The sequence below is a fragment of the Oxyura jamaicensis genome, chromosome 23, assembly GCF_011077185.1.
Source record: "Oxyura jamaicensis isolate SHBP4307 breed ruddy duck chromosome 23, BPBGC_Ojam_1.0, whole genome shotgun sequence".
NCBI lineage: Eukaryota > Metazoa > Chordata > Aves > Anseriformes > Anatidae > Oxyura > Oxyura jamaicensis.
This window is the reverse complement of record NC_048915.1, coordinates 3,271,596-3,290,330: the sequence shown is the minus strand read 5'-3', so window position 1 is coordinate 3,290,330 and position 18,735 is coordinate 3,271,596. Positions and strand designations below refer to the sequence as shown.

General features: G+C 68.9%; 1 protein-coding gene across 1 annotated transcript; it reads right to left on the bottom strand.

The window, feature by feature from the left end:
* Positions 1-4,486: 4,486 nt before the first annotated feature.
* CRYBG2 (crystallin beta-gamma domain containing 2) lies at positions 4,487-15,085 on the bottom strand. Its single transcript, XM_035345860.1, has 19 exons — positions 14,787-15,085; positions 9,889-12,012; positions 9,365-9,412; positions 9,166-9,284; positions 8,657-8,813; positions 8,432-8,571; positions 8,201-8,327; positions 7,951-8,114; positions 7,653-7,779; positions 7,283-7,425; positions 7,075-7,201; positions 6,956-6,988; positions 6,742-6,854; positions 6,430-6,559; positions 6,127-6,266; positions 5,914-6,037; positions 5,329-5,487; positions 4,826-4,985; positions 4,487-4,725 (listed from the first exon to the last, which is right to left on the bottom strand). The coding sequence occupies exons 2-19, from the start codon at positions 11,950-11,952 to the stop codon at positions 4,637-4,639; spliced, it is 4,164 nt and encodes a 1,387-aa protein (XP_035201751.1). The 5' UTR covers positions 11,953-12,012; positions 14,787-15,085; the 3' UTR covers positions 4,487-4,636.
* Between the last annotated feature and the right edge of the window lie 3,650 nt (positions 15,086-18,735).

Sequence of the window (18,735 nt, the reverse complement as noted above, 5' to 3'; positions counted from 1 at the left end):
CTTTAGTTATTTCAACCTGTCTTAAAATAACCCTCTTTGTTTCCTGCTGCTGCAGCCAGACGGATGATGGAGCTCAGAGACATGCTGTGAGCAGTGGGGTGTCGGGGCTGGAAGGAAGAAGCATCATCCCCATGCACTGCCTGGATCTGACCTCCCCGCCATCCGTGTTTGTAACCAAAATTCAGAGCAGCAGCTTGAGCCCAGCTCCTGTCCTGAGCTGCAGGGGAGGAGGTTTGTTACGAGGTGCGATGTTTGCAAACCCTCCTGGTGCAGCAGGAGGTTTTAACGTGTACAAGCACTGGTCCTACACAGGCATGGGGTTCATGATACGAAGCCCCTGCGGGGGCAGACCTCAGTCCAGGGGCGTTGTGCCGTAGGCAGTGTTATGTGGTGTGAGAAACAGGAGGGCGAGGGGCTCGCTGCCTTTGCTGGAGCTGATGGCTGGGACATCCCACTCGGGGCATCATCCCCACCTGCATGTCCCTCATGTCATCCCGTGAACCTTCTCCTTTGCAGCATCAGCAGCCTTCCTTGTGCCTTGCCTGAATCGCCCTGGGTTTGATCCTAGCTGCCCTTCTGGGCAGCAAGGCATGCTCAGCAGCGGCGGCATGGGGAAGGAAGGTGTGATTGGTGCAATGGGGCCACGGCTGCACTTTAAAGCCTCCGACTGCAATCACCGTGAGCAGATGAGGAAGCGGCACAGCAAACTGCGCACCGAGCACCGACCATGCAGCCCCTCCAGCGTGCCCACCTGTTCCTCCTGCTTGCCTTGTTCGCCCTCTGCTTGGTAAGAGAAACTCCACGGCCCAGGGGAGCTCGGGCACCCCAAAAGCTGGGGGGCAGCCAGATCTGTCCCTTGGGTGTGGTAGAAGTTGGGCCGCGCGGGGCTCACCCTGGGGGGGTAACCAGTTAACTGGTGGGAGAATTTCTGCCTTTAGCAGGAAAACGGCATTATATTTTCTATTGGAATTTAACCCTGGATGTCTTACTAGGAGCTTTCCGCTGTAGTCTGCAAAGTTTAAATACTCCTATATGTTGCTTTTTAAAGTTTGTTGTTTGTTTTGTGCTTAAAAACATTGTGTGTATCTGTAACCTTGGCACTTTTCAGCTCTCCATCCCATCTGGCAGCCTCTCCTTCGCATGCTAGCCCCATCCCATGCCTGGTTCAGGGATGCTGAGCAGGGCTGTGGGGATGCTGAGCATGGCCCTGGGGGGGATAACAGGCACGGCCATGGGGCTGTGGGGATGCTGGGCACAGACAGAGGGTTCCCTCGTCTCCTCTCCCCTCTGCAGGTTGTTTTCTTTCCAGTGAGGAGCAGAGAACCCCTTCCTCATGGCATTGCGGGCTGTCCCCATGCTCATCATTGTTCCAGCTCCAGAGGGACTCAGTGGGGCTGAGAAACAGTGAAATACACTGCTGTTTGCTTGCACCACCCCCCCAGAGAAAGTGGTTCTATACAGCCAGGGCAGGAGGAATTCAAGCAAATACCCTAATTTGAAGGGAGGGTTTCTGTAGAGAGGGAAGGAAACTGCTCTGAAATTTCCACCCCAGCTGAGTTACCATTTCACGCAATGACTGCAATGCCGCTGCTTGCGACAGCCCCGCGGTGCCAAGAGGAAGGGGTTCTCTTCTCCTCACCGTTGGTTCCCACACGGGGCTTTCCCAGCTCCATTTCTGCGCCCCACATCCTCCACCGCAGGGCTCGCAGCCCCCACGTCCCCAGCCCCTTCCTCAGAGCGGCGCGGGTGGGAGGAGACCACCCCCTCACTCCTGCTCCCCCACTCCCAATTTCTAACAGCCCCTGGCTAGAAATGTGGTAACGGTGTGGTGAGGGGTTATTTTGCTTCATGCGGAGGAAAAACCCAGACGCTGACGGATCTGTGTGCGGCCGGGGAACAGGAGGCCATGCGTCCTGTCTGGCACCGGGGCACCACCTGACGGGTCCCGGGGGGGATTTCCCCCCAAGGTGCTGCTGTCTGATCCCGCGTGTGGCGACTCCTGACTGTCCCCTTTTCTCTTCCAGCCCTTCATCCAGGCGCATGAAAAGGGGAACGCCGTTGCCACCACCAACAATGGCACCGTGTCTCAGAGCAGCCTGAGCCCGCCGGGCAGCAGCCCCGCCATCCTCCTCCTCGCGCTGGGGCTGGCTGCGGCCTTCCTCCCGCGGCTGCCCTGACCGGGGGCCTCCTGCTCCCAGCCTTCCCCGTGTCCTCCCACGAAGACGCCCCCAGGACGGCGTCCCCCTGCCCCAGGCCTGCCCGCACGCTGCCGCCGCTCCCCCTGCCCCGCCATGCCCGCGGTGCCCCGCCATGGCCGCAGCCTCCGGCAGCCCCGAAGCTGCTCGGCCGTGGAGCGGGAGCCTTGCGAGGCTTTGAGAAATAAAGTGTGGAGGCTTTGTGGTACGTGAGAGGCTTTATGGTATTTCTTTATTGCGTTATTATACCTCGGTGGTTGTTTATCACGTTTTTACACTGAGGCCGGGCTCGCTGAGGGGCCCCCGGACCTCGCAGGCCCTCAGCCGCGGGGCAGGGGCGCAGCGCCCCCCTCAGGCCGGGCGGATCCTCCCCCAAGCCGAGTCCTGGCCTATCGCAAGGCGGCCTCCGCCGTGCGGACCAATCGGACGGCAGGGCTCGTGCTCCTCACCAATCCGGCGCGGCCTATCCCGGCCCGGCGGGCTATATAAGGGCGGGCCGAGGCGGCAGCCATTTCCTGAGGGAGCCGCGGGCGGTGCCGCCGGGTGCCAGCTCACGGTGCCCGCTGCCGGGGCCGGGCCCGCGGGGCTCCGCTGAGGGGGAGCCGCAGTGTCCGGGGCTGGGGGGCCTCCGGGCTCAGCCAGCTCCCACTTTCCGGGGGTCTCCTCCAGCCTCCAGAGGCTGGCGGCAGCTCTGTGATTCTGCACCCGATGCCTTCCCTGCTGCCTGCGTGCCTTGTGCTCGCCCTCCTCATCCTCCTCCTCCTCCAGGCCCAGCCGTGCCCTGCTCCCCTCCCTGCTCCCTCCCAGCACCCCAGCTGTAAGCCCAGCCCTGCCCTGCCCGCAGGCAGCAGTTTGGTCCCCATCCCACTGCCGGCCACAGCGCAGCTCCGTGCCCCCTGCTCTGCTCTGCGGGGTGTCCGCGTCCTGATGCCTCCAACGCTCCGGGGGCAGCTCGGGGGGTGTTCCCCCACAAGGTCCGGGGGCAGCTCGGGGATGTTCCCCCGCAAGGCCGGATGGTTTGGATGTGGATGTTGAAAGCCAGAGCGATCGCTGGCTGGCTGGGGGTGCTGTGCCAGCAGAGCAGCCCCGGTTTCACCCCAGGCCGATAACCGCTGGCTGCCCCAAGCTGGCTCCAGCCTTACTCAGCAAACCTGGCTCCTGCCAGCGCTGGGCTCCTCCGCCCGCAGCGAGGACAGCAGCTCCGCGTGTCCGGCTGCACGGGCTTTGCCCCACGCGTCCCTCCTGGCTCTGAGTCATGTCCCCGGGGAGCTCCGGCCCTGCCCTGCCCTCTGCTCGCGAGGAGGACGCCTCTGTCCTGGGGAGCTCGGGGACGGAGCTGAGCCCCAGCACGGCTCTGCCCGTGTCCTGCAGCACGGCAGGACGTGCGGATGAAGCTCGTGCTGGCAGCAGCGCGTTTCAACAATCCCAAGCCCACAGCGGAGCGGGATGCTGACAGCCGTCAGCCCAGGACCATCACTGTGTCCGTCTGGGGCACCACCGTGTCCTGTGCCACCACCTCATGACCCAAACATCCTCTGTGTGACCCCCCTGCACCTTTACCTTTCTCCACGGTGGGTCTTTCTGGTTAAACACCCTCCGTCTGCCGTGCTCGGCCGTGCACATCTCTGCTGTCCCCGCCTGGGGCTGGGACAGGGCCGCAGCCAAAACACGCAGCAGGATCTGGGGTGGGGGGCACAAAGGGGCTGGGCTCCCAGCGGAGCCGGGGGGTCCTGTGCCCGCTCAGAGCCACATCTTCCTGCTGAGCGCTGTGCTGGCACAGCCCTGTGATACCAGGACGCATCCCCAGGGCACCTCCCGGCGCCTGGGGTCCTCACCCTGCTGCACCCCTACAGCAACGGCAGGGGAGAGAGCCCCAGAGCCCCTTCCCCTTAGCAGCATGCGGAGCCGGACACTCTGCTGTATCGAGGGGTGTTTTGCACCTCGCTTCTCCAAACCCAGAGCCCGGGGTGCTGCTTGTGGCCCTGGGACACTAGAGGGCACCGAGCCCCAGCCCAGGGAGCAGGATTGGGCCCCGCGGGGATGGGGGCAAGGGAGCAGCTCCTGGCGCGGGAGGTGGCCGGGCAGCGGCCAGCACCAGGACGAGGAAACCAAACCCAGGCAGGGCTGGCCCCGAGCGAGGGGCCGTATCTTACACACGTACATAAATACAGTTCAGAGGGGGCTGGGGTGGGGAGGGGGCTCAGCCGTGCCACCCTCCGGAGCGTCCCGCGGGGTCGGCGGCGTGTCCTGTGGGGCTCCCAGGAGGGCGGCGGGGTCGCCCCCTCGGCGATGGAGGTGGTCGCGGGCGTCCTTCACAGCAGCAGCTGGGGCCGAGGGGTGTCCGGCGGGGCAGGGGCAGCCCCTGACCGCTGCAGGGGCGCTGGCAGAGTGTCCCCGTCCTGCCCCGTGGCGCTTGTCGGCGCCGGGGCCACGCTGCCCCCTCATAGCACCTGTACGTCCCAGATCTGCGTGGGTCGCTCCTCAGCCGCGTCCCAGATGACGGCGTGGTCCCGGTCGTACGATCGGCCGCCTGCGGAGAGGGGAGGGTTGGGGAGGGCAGAGCAGGTTGGTGCCCCATTTCCACGGGGTTCCCAGCGACAGCAGCCCCCGCGCCGGTGCCACGGCCTCACCCTTTATATCGAGGATCATGTCCTCGAACATCTGGCTGCGGATCCGTCCCTGGGCGTCGATGCTCCAGGTCTGACGAGGCATCCGTGTCTCGGACCAGAGCACGGCCTTGGAGCCCTTCCCGGCCGGCCCGATGACCTGCAGGCTCATGTTGGGGGCAACCTGCGGGGAGCAGCGGTGGCCACGTCAGCCCCGTCCCCTCCACCCCGTTGGGGCTCGGGGGCTTCCAGCCCGGGGGGCTCCCTGTCAAACGCAGCTGGGGCTGGGGTGGGACACGGGAAAGGCAGGAAAGGGAGGGGTGGGGATGATTGGGGTGGTAATAGCCCTCAGGTGGGGCAGAAATGCCTTCATGCCTCCAGAGGAAGAGAGAATCAGCGTGTCTTTGGTGTCGAGGCTGAGGTTACCCTGGGAAGAAGCTGCTGTAAGCCCTAAAAGATCGCTCTGGGGTGCGGCACCCAGGTCCCCTCCGGCTCCGAGTCGCGGCCGTCACGCAGCGAGCCCTGACCTGGTTTTTGAGCAGCCCGTCCTCGTAGTACCAGACGGAGCTGCTCTGCTCGCTCAGGCTGGAGACCACCACGCGCCCCGCCTTCATGTCCTCCACGTCGTCGGGGACGGACAGGTAGAGCTCCAGCTCCTTGCTCCTGATGCGGAAATAGATCCGTCTCTGCGAGGAGAGAAGCGCATTTTGCTCGGGCTCCGCGCCCCGGGGTCCCCACGGCACCCAGAACCCGCTCTGCGCCGTGTCCCCGCGGTGCTGGGGTGACGGATGTGGCCCTGGCTCGCCTCTCGCAGCCGTTTTGGGCACGGCAATCCTTGCCACAACGCCGGGACGTTGGGCAAGGCGTTTGTCCCCGGGGAGCGTTTCGCCACGGCGGCGGCTCCCAGGGCAGGGAGCCGGGTGCCGACGAAAGGCGGCACCTTTCATGGGCGAGCGCCGTCGGCGGGGTGCTGCTCCCCAAGGTCGTGCCCTGCTGCCTCCTCCAGGCCCCTTGCGTCAGGGCTGGTGACTGGAGCTCCTGGCGAGCCACCTGCCCCCCCCCCCGGGGCTGCTTTTGGGGCTCCCTGGGTGCCGGCAACCCCCCGCTCTCACCTGGCGGATGGGGTAGAGGGACCCCACGTGCTGCAGCCCGCTGTAGGTCAGCCAGTTGGTGATTTCGGTGCAGTCCAGCAGCCACTGGCGGCCTCGGAAGTCGCCGTGTTCGCACAGCACCCAGCTGTAGGCGTAGGAAAAGCGTGGTCAGCCCAGGCCCCCGCCAAGCCCCCCGTGTGGGGCAGGGGAGAGCGGGGCCGGGGGCTCACTTACATCCCGCCCTTGACGCGCACCGACAGCACGTGGTTGTTGAAGCCCTCCGCCTGGAGGCTCCGCACTTCGCTGTTCAGCTCGATCTCCTTCCCCTCGAAACACTCCAGGCCGTGCAGGAAGATGGAGGGCTCCGAGAAAAACTGCGGGATGGGGCAGGAGGTGAGGGGAGAGGGGGGCGACGAGGGGGGGAGCGAGCACCCGTGGGGGCAGAAGGGATCCGAGGCTGGAGAGCCGGCCCTGGGGAAGGGGAAGGAGGAGGTTCCCGGGGGTTTCTGCCCCAGCAAAGGGACGACCGACACTCACCACCGGGACCTTCTTCAGGGACCGGATGGTGGCCGAGGACAGGCAGCCCATGGCGCCCAGCGTCGGGTACTCGCCCTCGGACAGCACGTGCTGCTCCCCGGAGAAGTCCTGGTCATCAAACAGGATCCAGCTGGCGGAGAGGAGCGTGCCGGGGCTGACGTGGCCATCGTGCCAGGTGGGTGTCCCCTGCCCTCCCAGCGAGCCCCCATGGGTGCCAACCCCGTGCCCAGCTCTCCCTCACACCCGTGGGTGTCGGGGTTTCCTCTTCGCCCCGGTGCCCGTCCGGAGGCAGCGAGCCCCGGGGTGTCCTACCTGCCCCCGCGCACCCTGCAGGAGCGGGGCACGAAGCCGTCGGGCAGGGCGCCCTGCTCGGCCTCGAAGGCGAGGTGCTCCCCCTGGAAGTCGGGCTCTGAGAAGAGCAGGATCTGGGGAGGGGGCACAACGGGGCTCGGTGACGGGGGCGATCCCGCACAAAGGGCGGCATCGCAACGAGGGACGTGGCCCCTCCCCGTGCACCACCCCCTACCTTGGAGACGAAGTGCAGGTTGTGTTCCCCGACCTGGAAGCAAACAGAGCGGGGTTGGCTGGTGCCTTGCCCACCCGGGGGCACCCGTGGGTGCGTGGGGGGTGTCTGGGTGCTCTCACCTGCAGGATGGGCTGCGCCGAGGCGATGCGGCAGTCGGCAGCGCCCCAGTCCTCGCAGTTGCGGTACACCCCCTTCTCCAGGACGTACTGCTCGCCCGAGAAGTTGGGGCCCTCGTAGGCCACCCACCTGCCGGGGGGACGCGGGTACGGGCTCAGGCTCGGCCCCTTTGTCCCCTCTGTCCCCCTGGTCCCCCGTGCCCGCACTCACACGCCGCTCAGCACGTGGATGGACTGCGTGACGGTGCCGTAGCCGGCCAGCTGCGTGTCGGGGAGCGCCTCGCTCAGCTCCACGCTGGGGCCCTCCTCGAAGTCCATGGCCTCGAAGAGCACCAGCGCCGGGTCGGAGAAGTCCTGCGGGGACAGAGGAACCCCCCCAAGCCTTTGGTTTGTCGTGGGGAGGGGGCTGGAAGCCGGGTGCTCTCCGCGCCACGTCCCGCATGGTGCTAGGGGCCGGTGGGAGCAGCTCTCTGCACCCCGACCCCTGCATGGGATGGGTCTGGGGGGCTCTCAGGCCGTGCCCAGCCGGGGGACGAGGACAGCACAGGGGGGGTGGCTCCATCCCCACGCGGTGCCCTCACCGTCCGTATGAGCCGTAAGGACACCAGCTCCTTGTTGTAGCCGCCCCACTGCCTCCAGTCGTGGTACTCCCCTTCCTCCAGCAGGTACTGGTGGCCTCGGAAGCCCTCCTTCTCGTAGCCGACCCAGCTGCGTGCAGACACACGGGCAGTGAGGGGCAGTGAGGTCCCCCCACCTCCAGCACGTTTCAGGACATGGGGACCAGCGCTGCCCTCCCCACCGCGGGGACGCTGCTCCCGATCATCCCACGGCCCCGGGAAGCTCCGTCCCCTTCCAGCTCTGCCTGCCCACGCCGCTCACCATCCACCCAGGACGCGCAGGGAGCCCAGGGTGGGCAGCGCCAGCCCGGGCAGGTTCTTCAGGTCGTAGATGTCTCGGTTGACGGCGAAGCTGCGGCCCTGGAAGCCCGCGTCCTCGTAGATCAGCGCCTGCGGCTCGCCGGGCCGCTCCACGACGGGGCAGCCCTGGAAGGAGACGAGGACCCCGGTGAGGAGGCGGTGGCGGTGGGGGGACGCGCTCAGGATGCGGCCCCGCAGCAGGCAGCGCTCACCAGCCTGATGGGGTGCATGGAGCAGATGGACGGCTCCTTCGCTCCCCACGCCTTTAGGTTGGGGTACCCGCCCGGCTCCAAGACGTAGGGGTCGTCGTCGAAGAAAGGCTTGGAGTAAACCAGCCACCTGGTGGGGGAGAAGCATCCAAACGCTCGAGGGCGGCCGCTAGCACCCGGGGGTGGCAGCACCCCCGGGGTGGCAGCGCCCCGAGCCCAAAGCACCCCGCTCACAGGCCCGAGTGGACGATGATGGAGGAGGCGGCAAGCGCCTGGCCGCCCACGCGCGTGTCCTCGGCCGAGTCGGTGAACTTCAGCCTGGCGCCCTCGCCGTTCTCCTCCGCAAACAGGCTGATCTCGGGGGTGCGGTAGTCCTAAGGGAGTTGGGGGGAGCGGCGTCAGGGGGACCCCCAGCGCCCCCCATTCTTTGGGTGCCCAGGGAAGGGGCCGTGCGCTCACCCGCACCACCCTCTTGAAGGAGCCGATGCGGAAGGGGCGGCTGCCGCGGGGCTCCTTGCTCTGCCCGTAGGCCGTCCAGGGGTTGTCGATCTCCACGTCCCCCTCCGCCAGCACGCACTTGCGCCCGTGGAACCGCGGCTTCTCGTACATCACCCACCTGCCAGCGGGGCGGGAGCACCGGGGGGGGGGGGGAAAATCCCCCCGTGCCCCCGTTCATCCGGTTACCGCCGCGCGCCCGGCCCCGGGTAATGGCAGGGTGCGGGACGCTGCCGGCCCGGCCCCCGGGAGCCTCCGGCGGCACAGCGGGGTGGGGACGTCGTGCCGCCGCGATGCTGGCTCGTGGCCACGGTCGTTAGCAGCAGCAGGACGGCCACTGATGAACCCCGGGCGGCGACCTGGTGGCCTCCACCCCGGCCACGGGCAGCGCCGGCCCCGGCCGAGCTCTCCCTCCGCCTTCCCCGCTCCAGCGTCACCCTGTGACACCTCCCCGCGCTGCCACCGGCCCCTACCCGCCGCGGATGACCCTGATGGAGATGGTGTGCGAGAGCTCCCAGGACGTGGCGTCGGGGACGTCGCCCCAGATCTCCCGCCTGTGTCCCGCGAAGCCGGCCTCGGAGAAGAGCACGATCTGGGAGGGGGTGACAGCAGAGGTGCTACGGCACCGCGGCACCGGGACAGCCAGCCCGGCCCCGGCCACGCACCCCGTACCTTGCCGGGTCTGGTGTTGATCTTCCCGAAGCCCTCCTTGTCCTCCTGCTGCGAACACCCGAGGACGCCGGCGCGTGAGGAGCGCGGGGCGACGTCGCCCACACCAGCCATCGCCGCAGCCCGAGGAAGCAGCAGCCGCGGCCTCGCGTCTGCAGCCTGCGGATCCCTCCCACCGCCCCGAGCAGCCACACCTCGAGCATTCCTGCACCTCCAGGACCGGCCTCTCCGCCCGGCCCCTGCCCCCCATCGCCCGGCCCGGTACCCTCCCATCACCAGCGCTGGTTCATTCCCATCCCAGCACCCTCCTGTCACCCATCCCGGTACCCTCTCATCCCAATCCCATCCCAGTACCCTCCCCTCGCACCGGGACCTTTCCCAGCCCATCCGCTCCTCTGGGAAGCACCAGCCGTGGGCTGGAAGCAGGAGAAGCTGCTTGGGGGGGGATTCAGAAGTGCCACCGAGCCAGACCCCACCACCAGCAGGGCAGAGCATCCCCCAGGGGCCACGCGACGCGCGTCGCTCACCGGGACGTCAGCGGGGCACGGCGCCGTGGTGCTCTCCATCGCTTCGGTGGCAGGCGGGACGTGGCCAGGACTCGGGGCTTCCAGCTCAACCACCTCAGTGCCGGGGTTCTCGCTGGTGCCCGTCCCACCGGGGACCCCTCCGGGGGGCGAGCTCCGGTCCCGCCGGTCCCTGCCGGGCGGCGCGAGCGGGGCGGCGGCGGGGGCGACGAAGCGGCTGTAGAGCACGCTGTTGTCCAGGCGCGAGTAGGGCTTGGCCTCGTCCGCCGCCGCCGCCCGGTGCTCCAGGAAGTCGGAGAGCAGCGCCATGCCCTTGAGGACGTTCCCTCGGAAGAGCACGCTCTGCTCGCCCCCCGCCCTGCCCTGCGCCGCTTTGCTTCTCTCCTCCTCTCCTGCTGGCCCCGGGAGCGCGTCCGGCTCCCCGTTGCCGGTGCCGCGGCGGGGCCCCCGTGACGCCCTCTCTCCGGGGCTCAGGTAGGGGTTCTCGATCTCCTCCTCCTCCTCGAGGCTCCCGGTGCTCTCCGGGGGGGGCTCTGCCCGCCGCCCCCCGCCGCCCCGCGCCAGCAGCTCCCGCAGGGCGTCGGGCAGCGAGACGGGGGCGCGCGGGGCCACGCGGTCCTCGTGGATGGGCGGCAGCGCCGCGCAGCGACCCAGCGCCGAGGGCCGGGGCTGGCGCGGAGCCTTGGGCGCCTTCCGCATCTCCGAGGGCTCCATGTTGCGCAGCGTGTCCACGAAGATCTCCATGTCCACCACCAGCTCGGGGTCCTCCTCCGCCGCGTCCGGGGGGCTCTTGGGCGGCGGGGAAGGGGCTGGGGGGTTCTGCGGGGGCTTTGGGGTGCACTCAGGCTCTGGGTTGCTCTCAGGTTTGGGCTCAGGGATGCTCTCTGTGGGGGGCTCTGGGATGCTCTCAGGTTGGGGCTCGGGGATGGTCTCCGTGGGGGGCTCAGGGATGCTCTCAGACCCTTGGGCCATGCTTTGGGGGTCCCCCGACATCTCACCCTCCTCCATCTCAACTTCTGCACCCTTCGGAGGTGCTCGTGCTTCAGGTAAGGGCTCAGGACCATTGCTCACCTCCAAGGAGAGGTTTTCGGGGGTTCCCCCAGCTCCCCCAGAGCTCTCTGTCCTGGGTGGCGTGGCCAAACCAGCGCCGTCCCCATCCACCCTGCTTCCCTCTCCCACACCACCCTGATCTGCCTGGCTGCCGACGTCCTCTGGGGGATGCTGGGCACTGGTTTTACTGGTTTGTGGGTCCTGGGGCCTGTCGCCATCTCTTGATGCCGCGTTCACCGTCACGGCTCCAGCTTGCCTCGAACATTCCTCCCCGGGGGCTCCCCCAGCACCCGAGGCACCCGGCGAGCTTCCCGTGCGTGCCGCGACCTCAGCGGAGCCACCGCCATCCTGCTCGCAGCTCTCCCTCTGCGACGGGGCCGTGGCGCTGCCACCAGCCTTGTGCACCCCGTTTTGGGTTCTCCTCCTCCCCTCTGCGCCCCCCGGCTTGGGGCCGGCTCCCTCCTTGCCCGCCCGCAGCACCGTGACGTGCCTGGCCCTGGGCTCGGCCACGCCGGAGCCGTCGCGGGGCGAGCGGTGGCAGGGGGCTGCGGCGGCCGCGGGGCCGGCGGGGAGGAGGGCGCCGTGCGTGTAGCTCTCCCGGTGCACGGGGACGTCCCGGGGCGCAGCCGCCGGTGCCGTGCCGTTGTCATCCACCCCCTTCTCGTCCTTCTGCCGGGGTTTCTGAGCGGGCGAGTAGACCTGCGAGAAGACGGGGCCGTGCGCGGTGAAGTCCTTGAGGACGCTGACGGAGGACGAGCATCCCCGGTGCGCCACGGGGGCCGGCCCGGCCGACGTCTTCTCCACGATCTCCCTCTCCCAGGCCTGCAGCAGCAGGGAGACGCGGGAGGGGCTGCCGTCGCGGGCCCCCCCGGCCGCCGCCTGCTCCAGCCGTCGCGACACCAGCGAGACTTTCTGGAAGCGGGACCGGCCCTCGGGTCCCGGCGGCGGTTGCTTCATGCTCAGCTCGGTGCTGGAGACGAGGCCCCTCGCCTTGCCGTGCCGCAGCGGTGAATCCATGCCGGGGGGGCTGCAGCCCCCGCCGCCACGCCTGGGACCCCGCTGCTGAGGCTGTCGGAGCTGCGGGGAGAGGCACCGGAATTCGGACTCTGGGGTACCTGAGCTGAAACCCTCTGGGATCCAACCTTGTGCCCACCCCTCTAGACCCTAAACCGCCCCATACATCACTTTTAGAACATTTTTAGGGAGGATCCCATGCATACAGGAGGTGGCTTTGGGGATCCCGAATGCATCTCAAGCATCTCTCGGGATGCTCACACCCTCCTGGCACACGTAGGACGCCGCCACCCCCTCTGCCTGCACGTCCCAGCGCTCCTGCGGCCAGCACACGGGGAGCTGCGCCGCGCCACCCGGGCAGGATGCGGCCAGCCCGGGCCATGCCCCGGGCCGGGCCGTGCCCCGAGCTGCGGGATGAGTCAGGAGGGCGCAGGGCTGCGCCGAGTCAGCAAGCACAGCAAACAAACAAGCCCCAAAAATAACAGGGAGGCAGCTCTGCGGGGTGAAAAGGCTTCGCCGGGGCTGTGCCGCGGCCGCTGCACCCACGGGGTTTTTGCAGGAGGAGGTGGGGACCTGGGCAGCACCCTCCCCGCATCGGGGCGAAGGTGGGATCGCTCTGGCTACCTCTGCAGCCCCATCGGCACGAGAAAACGAGCTGTGCTAATTACACATCGCTTGCACCCTGAGCACCCAGCTCCTGCGCCCCTGCACTGGGCATCACCCCCCGGCCTCTGGTGCGCGCCGGGGAGGTCACGGGCACCCCGGGGCCCCGGTTCATGGGGGAGGCCAGCGGAGGCGACGCCGTGCCGAGGCTGCGTGACCGCCCCAGAAGGGTTTTATTGCTGTGTTTGGGATATGGGAAGCAGCTGACGAGGCAGCTGCGTGTGAGTGAGCCGGAAGCGTGGCAGCATCTCGGCATCTCCCAGTTACGAGCTGCGCCGTGTCACCAGCCCGGCGAGGCTGCGGGGGCAGCAGGAGCATCGGGGGCTTGGGCACTGCCCAGGGAGAGGCCAGATTTGGGGCTTTCCTGGCTGGGGATTGGGGGGAAAAACTCCCCGGGTTGATTTTCCCACGCTGGGACCTGAGATTTCCTTGGGGAGGGGTCCCCCATCCTTGGGGTCAGCACTGGGGGTTCCCCACCATGGGGACGGCCTCATCCTGCATTACTCAGGGCTGGTTCCCTTTGAGCCCCACCGCCTCCGGGCTGGCCGTCACCAGGACATTTTGGGGGTGCCGGGGCCGGGCTGGGGAGCGCTGGGTGCAGGCGGCTGCCCGCCCCTCCTGCCTGCCCGCCACGCGCCCTCTGTGTCTCACGCGCCCCAGCCCGGCAGGTCTTTCCAGTAGAGATAGGAAGGGTTGGTGTCATTTTCCAGGAGGTGAGGAGCCCTCGTCTGGGACAGCGAGCACGGCTGGAGGCTGCGCTGAGCCCAGGCGGGGTCACGCACCTGCCTCAGCAAAGCCACGGCTGGATCTGGACCCGCAGGGCCACCGCAAATCCCAGGTGGAAAAGGGACCGGTGGAGACGTGCTGGGGACCACGAGTGGCTTTAGGCTGGAAGGGAGCCCCAGCACCACGACCACAGGGTCACCCTGGGAGCCCGGGGCTGGGGACGCTCCTATTCCTGGCTGTGACAAGGGGGGGGACACGGGGACACGAGGACACGGACCCCTCTTTGCTGTGCCACCCTCCCCATGAAGCCGGCGTCGCCGCGCCGCCTGGCTCCTGAATTCATCCCCGGCTTGCTTCAGCCCCAGGTTTCTCAAGCACTCGCTGGAGGTGCTCAGCCGTCCCCGCCGTGCCCATGGCCCCAGGTGGCACACGGATGGGGACACCGGGGTGCTGGGAGGCTCTGACTCAGCACCACGGCTGACTCTTGCCCCGAGCTGGATTTCCAAAGATCTCCAGGTCAGCGTCTCCCAGCCCTCCGCACCCCACGCCCGCAGCAGGATCCGGCACCCGCTGACACCCGGGGTGGCAGCGCCAGGCTCCCCTGCCTGGCACCAGCACCCTGGATGGAGGCAGGTGCAGGATGCGGCCACCCTGCCGGGCCATTGTGCACGCCGGGACACGCTGCGCCGAAACCGAGCCGTATTGTCGCAACGGGCACCTGGCACGGCCAATTCATCACCCCGTCCCACCCAGGTGAAGCCGCTCGGCTCATTTGTCAGCTCCTGGCACTCCGCAGGGTCTCGGGGCAGCCAGGCTGGGGCTCCGAGCACCCGATTTAAAAGGCAAAAGGTTGAGGGCAGCGGCTGCCGGGTGGCAGCGACCTGCGGCCGGCTTTGAGCCGGTGGCCATGGAGAAAGCGGGGCCCGCGGACACGCCGGGATGCACCCGAGGGCTGTGGGTGAGCGCGGACCTGCCACCTTCAGGAAAATCAGGACTTTGGTTTGGGCGGCTGCTGCTCAGATTGGGGTTAATAATTAGGGCAGGGCGATTTCCATTTCCCCTGCTGCCCGGTGCGGAGGTGTCGCGGGCAGCCCCCAGCCCCGAGCCATGCGGAGAGGAGGGGATGGGGGCAGCGGGTCCCCCCCTGACCCCCAGCCACGAGGCCACCGGAGGTGGGTGAGCCCCGGTTTGTCCCCGGTGGGTCCGGTGACATGCTTTGAGTGGGGTTAAACCCCTGAGGGGGTTGGAGCTGAGAGGTGCTCAGGCCCCATCCCCATCCTCAGCTGGGAGCCCCCACGCAGTGCCGCCGCGCCGGGGCACGGCTCCGACCCCGGTCCCGCTGGCAGCAGGTGCCCTCCTGCTCCCGGCACGGCACCGCCGCCCTTCCCACCACCGCCACCCACCCCGGCAGCACCCACGGGGCCCAAACCCGCACCCCCTCCACGTACCTGCTGGCTGAAGCTCCTGGTGGGTGCCGGGCTGGCCGTGCCGAGGGCGCCGTGCGGGGCTCGGGGTGCTGCTCCCTGCACCGGCACGCCGCGGCTGGGCGGACCGGCAGAGTCACCCGGCGAGCACCCAGCCCTCGCCGAGCACCCAGCCCTGGCGAGCGGAGGTTTGGCATTCCTCAGGTGCTGACAGCCGGGGAGCCGGTCAGGCTGGTTCCCCAGCACCCTGCTCCTCTCCTTCCCGCGACTCAGCAGCGCCGGCAGGGAGACTGGCCCGCCCGGGTTGGCGGGGAGCCCCCCCCGGACCCCCTGCCCCGCCGACCCTTCTTTCCCAGCCACCTCCGTGGGGGCTCCGTGGCTCCCGTGCCTCCTGCCCGCCGGCCGCCTCTGACCACCAGGTCCCCCTCAGTGCCACCGCTGGGGTCCCAACGCTGCGTCGAGGTGCTCTGGGGGTCCGTGGCCACCATCAGAGCTGAATTTGTTGCCAGCTCTGGCCGGGGGCAGCTCGCACAGCACTGTGGCTGCCCACAACGTGCAGAGGGACAGCACAGGCTGTGTGGCCACCGTGGCTGTCCCACTGCTGCCACCAAGCCAGGCCACCGGCCCCGTGCCACACCGGCCTCGCACGTCCCGCAGGGCCCCAGGGGCTGAGCGCTGGCTCGGGGACACAGCAGTGGTCACGGTGGCTCTGGGCCACCGCAGGAGACCTGGCCCGGGGCGCGGGCGCGGGGCCCTTTCCTGGAAGGGCTCAGGGCAGTGGCAGAGCCAGCACCCGCCCTGGATCCTCGCCCTGCCCCTCCCACTCCGCCCCAGCACCCGCGGGTGCCGTGCCGAGCCGTGCCAGCCTCGCCCCAGGCCACCGCTCCCGGCCACCGCCCGGGGAGCCGCTCGGGCCACCTCCAGCTCGGAGCACGCGGCCACAACCCGGCTCCAGTGGGGAGCCTGGGGCACCCCGGGCCCATCGCACGGGGACACCGCACCTTGGCCAGGAGTTTCGGGGTCCGGATGGGCCCCGGGAGCTCGTGGCTCTGCCGTCCTCCACCCACCTTCGCCGATGCCGGTCGGACTCTGCCCTGCCCGTCCCCGTTGTAGCCACGGGATGGGGTTGTGAAAGCCCCTGAGAAAAGCCCCAGAGCGGGGTCCAGCCCGGGGATGGGGTCTCCGGCACAGGAGGGAGCCGGGACCAAAGGTTGGCGCACCCAGGCTGGGGCCGCGGCACCGCGGGAGCTCAGCCCGGTTATTTGGAGAGCAAACAAAGCCCCAGGGACCTGCAGGCCAGGTCCAATGGCAGGAATTTTTACTGAATCAAATCACGGGAATAATGCCCTAATAATGTCCCCAGCCCCGCAGCGGGTGAGCACGGGCAGAGCCACATCCCCACAGGTACCACGGAGCTCGGGGTGCGATGGAGGGGGCTGAGAAATTAAAGCTTTTTCCATGGAAAGGGGCGTTTGTGGCACAAAGGCGCAGCCCCGGCTCAGACCGGCCCCAACGGGGCACGCGGCTCCCTCCCCGGGCCACCAAAGCGGGGCCAGGCAGGCACAGGGCACCCCACGTGCGCCCCTGCCCACCCAGGCACCCCCGTCCCCACCTCCCCCAGCACCCAGCCCCGCAGCAGCACCGCAGGGCAGCTCTGCCCTTCCTCCTTCTCCTCCTCCTCTTCCTCCCGTTGCAGCCACCCCACGTCCAGGCTGAAGCATCCCAGGGTTTGCACGAGGAGGCACCGGGGATCCGGGGGGGGCACGGGGCAGGTGCCAGCACTCGCAAAGGCACCGGTGGAGCTGGAGGTGGACGCACGAGGAGAAGCGGCCGGGGCAGAGGCGGCACCGGGTGGGCTCCTGGCCCGCGTGCAGCCGCTGGTGCGTCTTCAGGTTGCTGCTGCTGCGGAAGCTCTTGCGGCACATCTGCGGGGGGAGAGGACGGGGGGGCTCGAGGGGTGCTGTGCCCCGTTCCGTGTCCCCCCAGAGCCCTCCCCGTGCACCCACCGGGCACTGGTGCGGCCTCTCGCCGGTGTGCACCAGGCGGTGCTTCTGCAGGTGGGCCAGCTGCGTGAAGCGCTTGCTGCACAGCGCGCACGGGAAGGGCCGCTCGCCGCTGTGCACCCGCAGGTGGACCTGGGGAGGGGGGAGGCAGCGGGCTGGGGGGGGGGACACGGAGCACCCAGGGGACCCCCGGGTCCAGACATCAACCCCCGGCCCCCCCCATGGGAGCAGCCCCCCGGGGTACGGCTGGAGCACGTGGAGGTGATCCCGGTGCTTCGTGCCGATGGGGGGAAACTGAGGCACGGGGCGAGGAGCGCAACCTGCCGGGGTGATCCCCTGCTGTCCCTTGTCCCCGAATCCTGAAGGAGGGAGGAGGGATGTGCTACGGGCATGGGGACGGGGAGCGGCCCCCCCCAATACCTTGAGGTTGGAGAGCTGCCTGAAGCGCTTGGCGCAGACGCTGCACTCGTACTTGCTCCTGCCGTCCTGCTTCCCCTGTGGCCCCAGCGTGGCACGGGCGGGCGGCGTGGCCGGGCAGGAGGGGGCTTTTTGGGGTGGTGGGCACCCCCCCGCTGCGGGGACAGGCAGAAAAGCCACCGGTGCCTTCTGCAGCTCGGGCACAGGCTGCCTGCACGGGGCCGGGACGGTGCCGTGCGTCCCCAGGCAGGGTGGCAGCTGCAGGAGGGCACCGCAGCCCGTGCCACCCTGCGGAGGTGACACCAGGGCCCGCGTGTCACCCAGCGGGGCCAGGGGTGGCACGGGGTGCGGGGCCAGCAGGAACGGGGGGCAGCGGGTGCCGCAGGGGCAGGGCTGGGGCACGAGGAGGGGGCCGGGGCTGCCCAGGTGCAGCCGCAGCCCCTTGGGCACCGCGGGGGGTGGCCGAGCCCCCACTGGCACCGGTTCCTCCGTCGGCTCCAGCGTTTGCTCTGGGGTTTTGTGCAGCCCTTCGGCCTCGGCTCTCATCTCCTCCTCCTCCTCGGTGCTGTCGATGGGGATGTCTTTGGGGTAGAGCATCCACAGTGCGGGGGGGGGGGGGGGCAGTCCTGCGGGGGTCCCGGCTGCCCGGGTGTCCCGGGGGGCTGTGGGCAGAGGATAAGGTGGGGATGCTCGTGGGGACCCTGCAGGGGGACAGGGACACGAGACGGCGGAGCGGGAGCGCAGCTGTGTCCGTGGGACAGCTGGGGGCACTCGCTGCGGGGGCTGCAGAAGCCACAGGTGCAGGGGGGTGAAAAGGGGACGCGGGGAGGGGGCTGTGAGGGCAGCAATGCGTCCGCTGAGCTCTCAGCCCCCGGGGGGGAGAAGAGCAGGGGAGGAAGGCACGAGCAGAACCCAGCAGGGAACGACCCCGAGCCCTGCTGCGCCCTCACCGGCCAGCCCCGGCCAGGGGCTGCAGGCACCGATGGTGCTGGGGCAGAGCAGGAGGTGCTGGGCTGCACACCCGGGGGTCACCCATCCAGGAGCTGTGGGGGCCGGGGGGGCTGCTGGGGAACCCCTCCAGGCCTGGTGACCTGCGGGGGGGTTGGTGCAGGGACCTTGCAGCCAGCAGCAGCTGGGGCCGGGAGGGGACGCGGTGCTCGGCTCGTTGGCGGTCGCTGTCCTCGCAGCGCCCCACCGCAGCCCTGCCTCAGTTTCCCTTGCAGCAGCACCCAGAAGGGCTGGGATGGGGGGGGGGCACAGCCCTGTTTGCCCACCCGCAGGCAGCGGTGCCCCCTCCTCAGTGCCAGCACCGGCACGGCGAGCAGGGAGCGGGGAGCCGCCCCACCAAGCTGCCAGCCCCACAGCACCCACCCAAATCCCATCCCCGTGGGTGTTCCCCAGCAGCCGGTACCCAAACCGGGACCCAGGTGGGGGCGATGCCCCCCCCCAGGGCACAGCGAGGGGCTGGTGCCGGTGTCCTGGGGGAAAATCCGTGCCCCAAATGGCTCCACCGAGCCCAGCAAGGGGTAAATGGGGCCGGTGCTTCCCTGGCA